This window comes from Scleropages formosus, chromosome 21 (genome assembly GCF_900964775.1).
Source record: "Scleropages formosus chromosome 21, fSclFor1.1, whole genome shotgun sequence".
Taxonomy (NCBI): Eukaryota; Metazoa; Chordata; class Actinopteri; order Osteoglossiformes; family Osteoglossidae; genus Scleropages; species Scleropages formosus.
In genome coordinates, this window is record NC_041826.1 from 2,090,755 (window position 1) to 2,105,204 (window position 14,450).

The 14,450-nt window shown below is 43.4% G+C and overlaps 1 protein-coding gene across 5 annotated transcripts in view; it reads right to left on the bottom strand.

The window, feature by feature from the left end:
* LOC108941972 (kinesin heavy chain) overlaps positions 1-14,250 on the bottom strand; it is a 42,885-nt gene extending 28,635 nt beyond the window's left edge. For 3 of the 5 annotated variants that reach the window (XM_029247378.1, XM_029247377.1, XM_029247376.1), the window contains exons 1-3: positions 3,074-3,240; positions 1,022-1,109; positions 187-260 (exon numbers count right to left, since the gene is read on the bottom strand). In XM_029247378.1, the coding sequence (XP_029103211.1) occupies positions 187-260; positions 1,022-1,109; positions 3,074-3,226 (315 nt within the window). In that variant the 5' untranslated portion in view covers positions 3,227-3,240. Of the gene's footprint in view, positions 1-186; positions 261-1,021; positions 1,110-3,073; positions 3,241-13,702 lie in introns of those variants that run through there. The other 2 variants (XM_029247380.1, XM_029247379.1) reach the window with 1 other exon arrangement.
* Positions 14,251-14,450: the final 200 nt, after the last annotated feature.

Here is a 14,450-nt window from a genome sequence, read left to right on the forward strand (position 1 = left end):
AGTGATTGGTGGGGGACAATTTTAGTTCCCAAACACTCGAGCACTAAAGGCCTTTCTTTCAGAAACGTATCAGAAAGCTTCTTTTGGAAAAATGGCCTCCTCTGTTATTCCTGTGATGATTAATGGTCACCACACATATCAGTGGATAATCTTTGATATTTACCACTCCCTGGAAGAGAGACTTACCTCCATAGTGTGAGTCTTCCCTGAAGAGGTCTGCCCGTAGGCGAAGATCGTCCCATTGTACCCAGCAAGGACATCTGTGGAGAACGGGTGGGCATTTTCCATTGCCGGAATGTATAAAATACAAGAGCACTTCAAAGAACACCAATTTAAGTCGACAGCAAATCTGAGGTGGGAGGGGGCATTAATGTGTGCGAAATTACATCCGTGGGCAATTGTATTACCATGACTTCAAAATATTAAACTTCAAAGTGTTCCACTTTATTACATTATTAAATTACCTTTATACCAAGCCACCTCCCCAGTTTTTATAGTCCACAAATTCCTAGTAACTTCCTTATTAAGGTACATTACGAAACACCTCCAGTCATAATGCGCTGGAATTTCTTCTTAAAATTTGAGTTAACATTTAAAAATGTTTCACGATGAACGCCATAAGAAAAGCACTGGCTTTGCCCAGTGCTTCAATGTGTCAACGATCGCCATTCTTAATTACAAACATTGTTTAACAGAGAGAAAGCTAAAGCAGTAGGGAGTTGCGATGCATGAATAATTACTATTCACTATACAACAATACTGCGTATCCTAAGTGTGCACCAAGAAAAACAACCTTGTAAACAAAGTGCACAGTTTAAACTGTACTATCCTTTACTAGGGTTTTGCATTTTCGGAATGTAAAGAACATTACAAACATGCGGCAAGTGTAAAATTGGCAAAAGCTGACAGCAAAGTACAGGATTCGGAAAGGGGGTCTTTTACACTGACGCAAATGCTGGGAGACAGGCCTTGGGTGCGACCATGCATCAGCTCTCAGAGCTCAGCAGGGACACAGACCCACCTCTGACAATCTGCTTGGCACAGGCATTGTACACCTGTTCCTGGGTGGTGTTGGGGGTCAGGACTCTGTCAAAAACATACGGCTTGCCCTGCAAACGAGAGAAAGGGGCAGAGTCATTTTACGTTTTCATGCATAACTCAACAGCTGATTTATTTTTATTGCACTTCAAGGGATGTGTCCATCACAAAATTGCAAGTATAAAATGATGACGGAAAACTTCATCTGAACAACTAATGCAATGATCAACCCAACACACAGAGTCTATGCCCCAGCTCTGGTTGTACAGCCACTAATAAGGCACTGCTGACTGCACCGGAAGGGATGAGGGTTCAACTCCTGCGGCTGTAGAACAGAATCAAGGAACAACACTGTAATCAGAGTCTGACTCAATTTCAGCATGAAGGACAAAAACCTCCCGGGAGTTACATCTAACACGTCAGGCTCCTGCTTGTTATTTCCGTTCACTTTACTGTCAGCGATATCACACACAGCACTTTTCAGCTCAACAACAAATATCACTGTGGTTAAAAGAAATGCAAGGGACCCCTAACAAAGAATCTAATTACATAATCATAATTTATTCTTTTAACCTGGGTAGGACATTCTTGGTATCACTTCCTTGCCAAGTGGCTCTTTTTTAACCCATAACCAGTGCAACACTGTTCAAAAGGTCAAGGTCAGGTGGATTTAAACTGAACACTAAGAAAGAAAAAAAAAAAAAAAGAAAAAAAAAACCCTACATTCCACACAATTATCTGGCCCTGGTTCAATACCATGTCCCACATTCTCATCTGCTGTTAGAGCACTTACAGAATCAAAACTTATAGTAAATCCTGCATTCACAATGTGAGAGCAAGAAGGCGGTATCTCCAGCACTGACAGCCTCTTTCCTCATCCCCATGTGCTTATTTCACATCCAGATACCATGGGGCTTAGTAAAGATATTGCTTGTTGCAAGACCCAAATTTCACTCATGATCCTGAAGGGTGGGGTGTGTGTCAAACAACAACAATGACATCCAGCCAGCCATTAAGGTGCACTGAGCCCAGGAAAGCCAGTGAGCCTAGCACATCTGTCAACAAGTACATGTTATTGTTTTACAGCCAGAGTGAAAATGACAACCGGTGACAAGTGTCAGGAGATGGGCAACTCTTCTGTTGGTCCAAAGTGTATGGCAAGGGTGGGAGAGGCTTGTGGACCACACAGTATTGAACATTCTTACTTTGCATCAGTGTGACTGGAAAAATATCATTTTAATTTTTATAGATGATATCAAATTCAAATTACAATTAATTATTTGAACTGAAGTTTTCTAGAAAAACCGAAAACTGGTGTTAAACCCAGAACACCAGAGCAACCATTACATAGACGTGTTGACGTAGGAGTACCCACACGCACAAAGAGTTAAACACACACAAGCTCAGAGAGAAAGTGGTGTCAATAAAAGAAAGGGACATACTTTTCACTAGCCCCCCCCCAAAAAAAAAAAAAAAAAAAAAAAAAAAAAATCATGGTGACCATCAATGCAGACAGCAAAGAACAAACAGGCAATAATAAAAGCATGTTTAAAAAAGAAAATTCACTGTGAAAGTACAGACAATGCAAATATACTTTACCACAAACTGGGACAGAATTGGTTTGTTACTGAAAAAGTCTATCTCCATCTGTTGGTGAAATACACTCGTTTACTCTGATTTGTACTTCACTTCAGGGAAAACATCCACTGAATTAGGAAATGTAATGTCAGCGTCAGCAACCCAGACATCTCAACGAGGAGGGAGGCAACAGCCGGCGTTTCTCTTTCTCTCAGCTGTGATGCCTCTTGCATTTGCTTGGGCATTCTGAGTCTCCTGCCAGAGGTATTTAAGATGTAAATCAGAACACACAATGAAAATCATGGCCAGAGCAAGACCACACTGTTTATGCTCATCTGCAGCACCTCAGTCACTTTCTTACCATACATATCATACGACACTCACTCGTATTGAGGGTAGGTTCAAAAATAAGAACTAAAAGCATAGGAGAGAATTCCAGATAAGAAGAGAATCCTACCTTGAAGCAAAGACAACTGTGATTCAGCTCAGATATTACACCATTGTGAGGATGACAGAAGTGGCACTTCAGAGCAGGGATTCCTCCAGTAACAGACTGTGCCCAAATATGCCTGTGCCACAACCACCTCCCTCTCACACCAAGAGCTTTCATCCTAGAGCGACACCTCCAACGTCTCTGACAATGGTCAAGGCCCTCGGTATGAGCAAAGAATTTGGTTTGCATCGAAGTCACATCCCACATGCAGTGGAATGCAGCAAACCCATCTGCTGAGACACCCAGCAGCAATGGAATGACTGAAGCTCTACCCACTAAAGTAGTCTTTCAAATTATTACCTCTTACTCTCAGTTGCAGGACATAACATGATGGTTAAGGATGTGAATTGGTTAAAATTACTGTAGTATTTCTGAGCACAATCTTTTGTTATCTTGCACAGTTTCAACTAATACAACTTAAAAGAACCTTTTTTGTGTTTTGCTTATTATATAGCGAAGTATTAAAATGCAAGAAAGTAAAAATGTTAAATGACATTGTTACTGTTTCACTGGGAAAAGAAGGGGAGAGGAGGAAAAAAAAAAAAAAAAAAAAAAAGTTACAAATGACCAACATAGGGCCTTGATACGTATGATTAATGGTGGCCAGTCAAAGAATTTCTGTGGTCTGACAAAAACCCAGTGTACTGACTTCCCATAATGGAAGTAAAAATTCTCATTTTAGGGTTGCTATACTTATAGAATACCAATCCGTCACTGTCTTCCTATAAACAAACAGTAGGTTTTTGTTTTGCAAACTTCTGAGCTTTGACTTCCGGTAACAAATTACCTTCATAATGTGATAATGTAGTGTAAAGATCACGAAGTACAACTATTTCAGAGTTCACCCAGCAGGTATATTACTGGAGCTCCCACAAGTATGCTGGACTCAGGTTATTCTTAGTAATAAAGAACACTCCATTTATATACCTGTTGTAACACAAGTATTATTCCACAAACCAGACTATAACTGTCTCCATGCCACAGAATGGATGAGTAACAAAGGAAATCATGAGGCTGAGGCATAGCAACCGCAGCCTCACTGCACAATAAGTGTGTGCACTTCAAAGACAAAACACCACCATTATCCCCGTTCATAAGAAAAACAAAGTGAGCTGCCTTAATGACCATCGCCCAGTGGCACTGACCCCCATTGCAATGAAATGCTTTGAGAGGCTGGTGCTGGTACACATTAAGGACACCATCCCAGACACTTTGGACCCACTGCAGTTTGCCTACCGCCACAACAGATCCACTGAAGATGCAATATCACACACACTTCACACAATTCTGTCTCACCTGGATAATAAAAACTGCTATGCAAGGCTATTATTCGTGGACTATAGCTCAGCATTTAACACTGTCATCCCAACCAAGCTGATCCACAAACTACTAGGGCTGGGACTGAGTGCCGCATTGTGCAATTGGATCCTGGATCTCCGCACCAACAGATCCCAGCGCGTGCGGATTGGCAGTAATAACTCCTCCACACTGATCCTCAATGCTGGCACCCGACAGGGAAGCATCCTGAGCCCAGTGCTATACTCCCTGTTCACACATGACTGTGTGGCCAGGCACAGCTCCGACACAGTTTGCTGACGATACCACCATTGTGGGTCAGATCGCCAGCAACGATGAGACGGCCTACAGAGAGGAGGTGAGGCTCCTGGGAAAGTGGTGCCAGGACAACAACCTGTCTCTCAGTGTCAGTAAAACTAAGGAGCTAGTGATTGACTTCAGGAAACAGGATATGGCTTATGCACCCATCTACATAGGAGGGGACATTGTAGAGAGGGTCAACAGCTTCAAATTCCTAGGAGTCACCCTCACTGCCAAACTCACATGGACTGAGCACACAGCATCAACCATCAGAAAGGCCCATCAACGCCTCCACTTCCTCAGGCATCTGAAGAAAGCCAGGATGTCCACTACAGTCCTCACGACTTTCTACAGGTGTGCTGTGGAGTCCATCCTCAGAGGTTGTATTACATCCTGGTGTGGCAGCTGCTCCATACAGGACAAGAAAGCACTACAGAGGGTGGTCAAAACAGCTCAGGAAATCATCGGCACACAGCTACCAGCAGTCCAAGACACCTACACCACACGCTGCCTCAGAAAGACGATGCACATCATGAAAGATCATAGTCACCCCGCACGGGCACTTTTCTCTTCTCTGCCACCTGCAAAGCGGCTCAGGTCAATTTGAACCCGCACTGCTAGGTACAGGAACAGCTTTTACCCCACTGCTGTAAGAGTATACAACACTAATCAACGTGCTACCTTTAGTAACTAGAGTGGACTGCTCCTCCCAAGCACATTAGTAGATTACACTGTCACTTTAAGCATCTGCATTCTCACTCTCACATTCTGAGTTCTCTGACTGTCTACTGGTATTATTACTACTGTTTATTGTCATTGCTATTAACATTACTCACTGTCATTGTTATCGTTTTGTTTGTACAGTATTTGTATTGTCTGTCTTGTCCATAGTCTGTGGAGAAGCATTCAAGAAGAATTTCATGATACTTGTACACGGTACTTATACCTATGACAAACTTGAAACCTGAAATAGCTTTAGTAGGGATGCTCACATTTAGAAGAGAAGAGCAGAGATGACAAGATGAGGTGCTCAGGCCATACTGCACAACAAGCAGAGAGGGAGGATCCCAACAAAGCACAGAGACCAGCTGCATGTGTGTGTGTGTGGATACTTATTGGGGCCACACACAAGAGGGAACCAAAGAAACCGATGAACTGGAACACTGAATGCATTTTTAATTTAAAATATTTTTCTCCTCCTTCCCCAGCACAAGGATCTTGCAGAGAATTTATTGCACCCAAAATCTCTTCTTCCCTGCAGTCTTACTGAAGTGCATCTTATCGCCATGAAGACACACATTACACTTTCAATAAAATAAAGCATCACCATGCTATGGGACACATTCGCTATTACTGCAGGTCACTCACTACAATGTACCATATGTACCGAATCAGAACATTAACATTAAACATTCCAGGTACAGCTGATGAAATACACTGGGTCCTCATTGTACAAACACTGAAGTTCTGAATTTTTGAAAATACAACCCCCGTTTATTTTCATTGTAATTTCTTCACTTGTATATTTTTTTATGTTGTTATTTGTGGCCAAGAGAACATCACTTGCATACAGTCATTAGTTGGCAGCAAATCACACCCAGACAGTACAGGATTGTGGGACTGGATTAATTCAACTCACTTCCAGTGTTCAGTCCATGCCTCGTGATCAATGGCAAGATGAGAAGCGCTGGACATTTATGCAATGAATAGGGCTGAGGTCTGAGAAGAGAATGTTTTTCTTTAGCAATTTTAAATTTATTTTTCCCCATTTATCCATCCATCCATCTTCCTCCGCTTTTATCCGGGGCCGGGTCGCGGGGGCAGCAGTCCGAGCAGAGTACTCCAGACTTCCCTCTCCCCGCACACCTCCTCCAGTTCCTCTGGGGGAACCCCAAGGCGTTCCCAGGCCAGCCGGGAGACATAGTCTCTCCAACGTGTCCTGGGTCTGCCCCGAGGCCTCCTCCCAGTGCGACAAGCCCGGAGCACCTCCCTAGGGAGGCGTCCAGGAGGCATCCGGAACAGATGCCCGAGCCACCTCAACTGGCTCCTCTCGATGCGGAGGAGCAGCGGCTCTACTCCGAGCTCCTCCCGGGTGACTGAGCTCCTCACCCTATCCCTAAGGGTGCGCCCAGCCACTCTGCGGAGGAAACTCATTTCTGCCGCTTGTATCCGCGATCTCATTCTTTCGGTCATGATCCAGAGTTCATGACCATAGGTGAGGGTAGGAACGTAGATCGACCGGTAAATTGAGAGCTTCGCCTTACGACTCAGCTCCCTCTTCACCACAACAGACCGGTACAATGACCGCATTACTGCGGACGCCGCACCGATCCGCCTGTCAACCTGCCGCTCCATTTTTCCCTCACTCGTGAACAAGACCCCAAGATACTTAAACTCCTCCACTTGAGGGAGCAACTCCCCCCTAACCCGGAGAGAGCAATCCACCTTTTTCCGACTGAGAACCACGGCCTCGGATTTGGAGGTGCCGATTCTCATCCCCGCCGCTTCGCACTCGGCTGCAAACCTCCCCAGTGCACGCTGCAAGTCTTGACTTGATGAAGCCAACAGGACCACATCGTCCGCAAAAAGCAGAGACGAGATCTCGCGGCCACCAAAACAGACACCCTCCGTTCCCTGCCTGTGCCTAGAAATTCTGTCCATGAAGATAATGAACAGAATCGGTGACAAAGGGCAGCCCTGGCGGAGTCCAACATGCACCGGGAACAGGTCTGACTTACTGCCGGCAATGCGAACCAAGCTCCTGCTCCGGTCATACAGGGAACGAACAGCCCGTAGCAACGAGCCCCGAACCCCATAATCCCGAAGTACCCCCCACAGGATGCCACGAGGGACACGGTCGAATGCCTTCTCCAGGTCCACAAAACACATATGGACTGGTTGGGCAAACTCCCACGAACCCTCCAGCACCCTAGTGAGGGTATAGAGCTGGTCCAGTGTTCCACGGCCAGGGCGAAAACCGCATTGCTCCTCCTGAATCCGAGGTTCGACTATCGGTCGGATTCTCCTTTCCAGTACCCTGGCATAGACTTTCCCAGGGAGGCTAAGGAGTGTGATCCCCCTGTAGTTGGAACACAATCTCCGGTCCCCCTTCTTAAAAAGAGGGACCACCACCCCGGTCTGCCAGTCCAGAGGCACCGTTCCCGAACTCCACGCGATGCTGCAGAGGCGTGTCAGCCAAGACAGCCCCACAACATCCAGAGACTTGAGAAACTCGGGGCGGATCTTTTCCCCATTTACTGTACATAAAAGTTAAAACAATTTAAAAAAATGTCCTGAAAGATCAACACGTTAGAGCTATATCGATACTTCTACAAAGAAAATTAATCAAGGTAGACCTATTATTACACTTTCACTGCCTGTATAGTTAAGAGAGCAACAAGAAAGTGGGTAGGTAATGGAAAAGTTGCATATGTTGTTTCAAGATAATACAAGTCCCATGACAAAGTGGAAAAGAGCAAGTCTGCCTCTGGATGAGCAGGTAATTTTTTTTATAGGTTTACAGTGAGTTTTTATAGCATTATAGCTTTAACAATTATTTACAGAACATTGCCTTTGAATAAACTGAATGACATCTGTATTACTAAGCTTTTACTCACTGTTACAAAGTGGCAGGATTCGCAAACTGAATTACAGACTTCCAGTCTCAACTGAATTAGTAAACTGAGGACCCAGTGTAAAAGTTTGTAAATACAGCCTATCAGCCAAACAAGGTGCAGGTGAAGGCAGCTCTACATGATCATTCCAGGGATTCTACAGTCCATCACATCTCACATCACAGCTGTAGAATGCAGACTGACTGAAGCAGCTCTGCATCCACTTCAACCCCACATACAACTTGCATAGCAGTAATGTCCAAGACCTTAAGTGCTCAATAAATCCAAACACACCATTTACTTTCATGTGGCATTTGCCCAAAACAACTACAATGGATAGTACAAAGACCGGTCCTGAGGAAAGCAAAAGATGAAACTGCATCATTATCATGAGATTCTACTATAATGCCTTTATTGATTGCCATCTTTCTTATAGCATTGAAAAAACTATTCATATGATCGCAGCAGCAGAGGATAATACTGTTTTTACTCATTGCCAAAAGAATAAGATATTCAGTGCGTTTAATGAGAAAACCAGATTATTCCACACACAAAACACTTAAATACAAACATTATTCAAACTGTCACTGGACAGTCAGATACTGAACAGTGGTTTAGAAGACCTGGCTGTTTTCATGTTTTTTAACTATAAAAGAGGTTAAATAGTTTATGCAAATGAACTGAAAATTGAGATTTCATATTTCCTGCTCTCTAAAAACTACCTCTGTGGTTATTTGTTGCAAAAATGTACTAATGCACATAAAATCTACTTTTTAAAAAAGCAGCATGAAAATGCAGTCAGATGTTAATAGGACCTTTTCTAGTCCAGAAAAAAAAAAAAAAACTAACAATTTAAAACATTCTCTTTATTTTTATTCATAATGCACAATTTCTTAATTTAAATTTAAGTCACTCATTACAGGCATATTTTGGGACTGTTGTGTTGAAGCCACTGAAAACCAGATTCCCAGAAATCTCACAAACTGTAAGCAATTTGCAGAAAGGCCTGCAAATCGGTTTTCATTTTGCTATGCATAATTCCTTTGTTAATTTATATAAAAGTGTGTCATATTAATACATTAAATGACACAGGCCATTATTAATGCTAAATCTCACACAACCTCCTTCACTGTGTCAATGCAAAGACGAGCCAGCCAAGTGTTTTCTCAAGTACGGAAACAAAGAAGCTTTACATCCTCATCAATTATGAAGCAGCACTAAGCCCAGAGAACTCTGTTACATCATGTCATAGTAAAATTTATGCACATGTATTAAACCAGGAACAAAACTGCTGCACTAATCCATTGCCGGGTCATAAAACCATGTACTCCAGTTGTGCACTTCCCTCCATCCCTCGATTTTGCCATTAAGATGAGAGACAGTTGACAATTACTCAGCGTTGACTGAAAGCCAGTATGAATTTACATATCTGCATCCCAAAGCAGATGTTAATTAAAATAACGGTAGAATTCACAGCTAATTTGTTATCACCAAAATGCTTTCCCCACGTGTCATGTCTCTGTTGGCTAAAAGCACCATCAATTGCATGCAAACGCAGATTAAATTTAAACTATAATAAAACAAAACTATAAATGCCAAATAATCTGGGGGAGCAGTACATGAAGACATGCTGCTGTATATGACATCCCTGGAGATCACCCAAAATTTCCCAGAGGAAAATATCAAATTGCATTCTGGCCACAGATTCTTTTGGACACTTTGAAGCAGAATAAACATGAAATGACTTGGCAATTCTAACCATGTCATAACAACCAAATGCACAGCTCAAAGGTTTAAAATTTTACAGAAGCAACAACACACTGACCGCAGCTTTCAAAACCTGCATCCTGTGTTAGAAAAAGTCAGCACACAACTGAGAGCCAGGGCATCGATAAGCTGCCCGCTTAACTCAACAATTCAGAGGTTGCCGTTCTTGCGGCCAAGTACGCCCACCCCCCAAATAACAGGGTAAACGCATTCTGGGAAATCATCCTGTTAGGATAATTGCTGTTTAAAAGAGTCAAATTACTATTATCTTTTATGGGGGGGAAAAAAAAAAACGTGTTCCCAAACAAAAAAATATCACTTAAGATGCAAAATTTAAAAACATATTTTCTATTTACCTTTCAGGTATTTTTAATGTATGACAATGTCAACATGTTTTATATTTCTAAAAAATTATTTCTATCTTCTCTTAATTGTATTCCTCTTCTTAACCTTACTGCATTCTCTATATTGTTTTTGGGTAACCCCTTAGCTGTTTTTCAAGAGCACACATTTACTGTTTTAATAGCGCTGTCCTTACACCAGCTTATAGCAGAGAGGGGAAGCCATAGGACTGCCCAGGGAGTCACTTTCTTCCTATAAAAGCTATTAGATGAAATAATATAATAAATACTGACAAGTGACTATCATTTTTATAGACCACATTTTTCACGATTACTTCCTCTCACTGTTTCGTACCGTGTAGTACCTGCCCAGCACTGCGACTGAACTCCTCCTGAAAACCCACCACTGGTTGAAACAACAGAGCAACAGCGACCTGAGTTGTTATATCAACTTTTCCCACAGGCTAAAGTAAAATGACCATGTAATAAGCACAAATGCTGTTGTGCCAAATAAGGCAGTTTGCATATATAATATTAAAAAAAAAAAAAAAAAAAAAAAAAAATTTCCCACAGGCCGTAAGACCTCGTTACATGAGGGCTGAGCATGGTAAATATACTAGAGGGCTGTAAAAGCCGAATGATGCAGCATTCACCCAGCCAACAATCGGTGCACCCCAGAGAAGCAGCCTGCCTTTCTGGAACACTGGCCTTTTTGTTAATGCTCCTTGCTGCGGACAGCGCACAGCTGGTAGCGTGTTGGGGGGCAGGCGGGGTGAAATCGCTGTGGCTCTCAAGAGCAGATGAGACAACGATAATTGAAATAGTTAAAGCCACAGACCCTTCTATAATGGCACCAGTGCCAAAAAAACCACAGTACCCAAGCGCCAGGCCACTCAGCAGGAAAGTGCCTCACTACCTGTACCCCCTATTGCTTGTCAAGGAGAGTCAGCAGTTTACACTGCCAGCTTCCAGAGCATCCTGTGATGTACAGTTCACTCAATGTCATATTTAGATGTGCAGTGAAACAGTGCTACCGCAGCCATCCCCTGCCTCAATTCATCTTTAACCCCAGCTCTACTTGCTGCCTTGAACTTTGGAGCCCATTCAGCGTCAATGAAGAAACTCCCGTCACAGCCACGAGAAGTCAGCAAATTTACGGCTGAAGTACTCCCCACACCGCCGCGGAAGAAAAAGCCAACAATAGCGACAGGCAAGCATCTGTAAGAAGGGGCATAGGAGTTTAACTGAAAACCTTTTGCCACCTGCCACATCCTGCCGTTTAGAAATAACCTATCATTTCAGCTTCTCCATAAGCTGATCCTCCTTGATTGGAAGGAGGCAGGTAAAAGCGTGCTGACAGCAAATCTCACACACAAGGTCTGACAAGTCCACATGAAAAACTGCATCCATGACCTGCCTGGATAGCAGGAAAAGAGGACTGGCAGAGGGGACAACCTCCCCCTCCAAGACCTCAGCCACAAGCACAGAAGAGGGTAATGCAGGCGAGATGTCCAAGTTGGTCGCTGTTAGATGTATAAGGGAGGCATCTGTGTAACAATGCAAAGACTGGAGGTGAACACACCAACTTTCATGTCCAAAAGTGTCCTGATGATCTCCACAGCCAGACTCACTTTTTAATTCCATGACTATGTAATTGTACTTTCTTATATTTAGGAAACAAAAGAAGTCCTGGTTCCTAACATTCCCAGCAGAAAGTTACAGTGCACTGCAGATCCTCAGCAGTATTTGTGCCATGACACTTTTCTCCAAGGAACCTTGTACACTCCATATGCACTAAACTGAAAATATAGAGAAGTGGCCCAGCACTGAGCCCTATGGAACACCAACTGAGGGCACTAATGTAATAATGAAGATAAAGGATTTTATCAGTTACAGCCTCATTCTGGGTTAATTTTCTTCTTGCACCTAGACTTCATTAAACTGAGTAATTTAATCTCCAGTTTTTGGAATTATGCAGCTAATAGTTCTAACTGAGGCGACTATAAGCTTCTCTCATGTATCTGCTATGACTACTACTGCTGAGTAGGACTTCAGCCTTCTCAACAACTGTTCTTCTTGTCCACATTGGAAGGTGTGAACATGTCTGAGTCCCGGCAGACACATGTACGCTGTAACAGTTATGCATGGTCTAATCCCTGACTACAGAGGGATCAGCATGGTCAAACCAAGGTGCCTCCACTGTTTGAAGCTGACCTACTTCATGTGAAATAAACCAGACCTGTAGGCTGAGAATATATCTGAGGGCTTTGAAGCAACACCTGTAACAAGTACCAGGTAATGTGGGCAGCAGGTGGCATAATGGTTACATCTGCTGCCTTTGGATTCAGGTAGCACTTTCAAATCCCATCTCCTGTGGTAGTACCCTTGAGTGACATACTTACCCTAAATTGCCCCAGTAAAAGTTAAGCAACTTAAATGTGCAAACAACTAACCTAATGATGCAAGTCACTTTACAGAAAAGCATCAGCTAAATGAATAGATGTAAATTTAAGAATCAACATCAATGTTGCCAGGCTCAGAAACAGCTCCGCTTGTTGTTGGAGGCTTAGAGCAGAGCGATGTCTCATGTGCAGGAAATTGGGAGTTTGTGATTTAATTTAAACAATGACTACGGGGCTCAGAGCAGCACAAACCTACATCAAATCACAGCAGACTGGAGCATAGATGTGCATTTCAGAGCCTACAGGAACTCCTCCTTGTACCCACAGAGGACACGACTTTTTGTGCGGTCGTGAGCTCAGGCCAGGGTGGAAAATACAGGGGTGAGGGTAAATTAGTTGGCTAAAATTGTAAAAATGTAAAAGGAGCACACAAAAGCAGAATGATGACAAAGCCAAAGTGAAGTGGAGAGTACAGTACAGAAAATGGCTGAAGTCATGATAATGGAGGTGAGCAGCTCTACCCTCATTTTTACCCATGGTGGAAAAGATGTCACTCCTTTGTTTAAATTACATCAAGTACAATGGCAGGAAATTTAATAATTTTAGCATAAGCCAATTCAAGACCTGTAGTGTTCTACCTAAGACTAATTTATGTTATTCGAATGCATCCGGACCTATACTGATTAAATTTAAAAAACTGATTTCGGGAAAAAGCTTGGAGACGCGACACAAGCGTCCCTAAAACACAATTGGCGAAGAAGAAAGAAAGAAAAAATTAACAAGAAAGCGAAGGACTCGAGCAGTAGACACAGTGAATGAGTGAGTCGAGTGGGGTGTGTTTGAGGTGTGTCCCCCGCACCGCATCGCACCCACCGTCACCACCACCGTGTCCTCCTCCTTGAACTGCGGGATGAACCGGTCCCCGCGCGACACCTCGGCCTCGTTCAGCGGTCTGAAGCGGCACATCACCCGAATCCCGCACTCGGCCGCGTCCGCCATCGCGCTCCACCTGCCCCCGCAGCCGAAATGTAAAAAATAGCCGGATAAACTTTCGACAGTGTCCGAAAATAATTATAATATCGGCTTCCAAAAAATGCCTTTTTGTTTTTTTTGTTTGTTTGTTTGTCTTAAATTATCCCCTGCAGACCATTGTAATTGCCGGAAAAATCAATTGATTATTTGCAGCCGTCCATTCTTGCGGTCAATCTCAATTACAAAACCAACTGCTTCATTCACGTATCTTCCTTTCAAACCTGCTTTTAATGGTTGACAGGTTGTTAATATATTAAAGCTGCCTTCAAAATACAAGCAGCAAAACAGTGATATTTGTCGAAAGCAGTGAGAGGCTCGCGGACTTTAAATTGCGCATCGTCCTGCGCCGTCCCGCATCAGCACCCCGCCAGCCCCTGCGCCTCCTCTTGCGGTGCGCTCTACCTCGACACCCCCCTCCAAGGACGTTAAAACGCGCACTGTTACGCCACGACATGCACCGAGGCACTGTGGGACTTGTAGTTCGTTAGCCGCTCAATCAAGCCCCTTTGCTGTAATTGTGGGTCGTGTAGTTCTGGCACACATGAACCACAGTGAAAGTTGTACTACGCACAAAATGACAAAACATGTT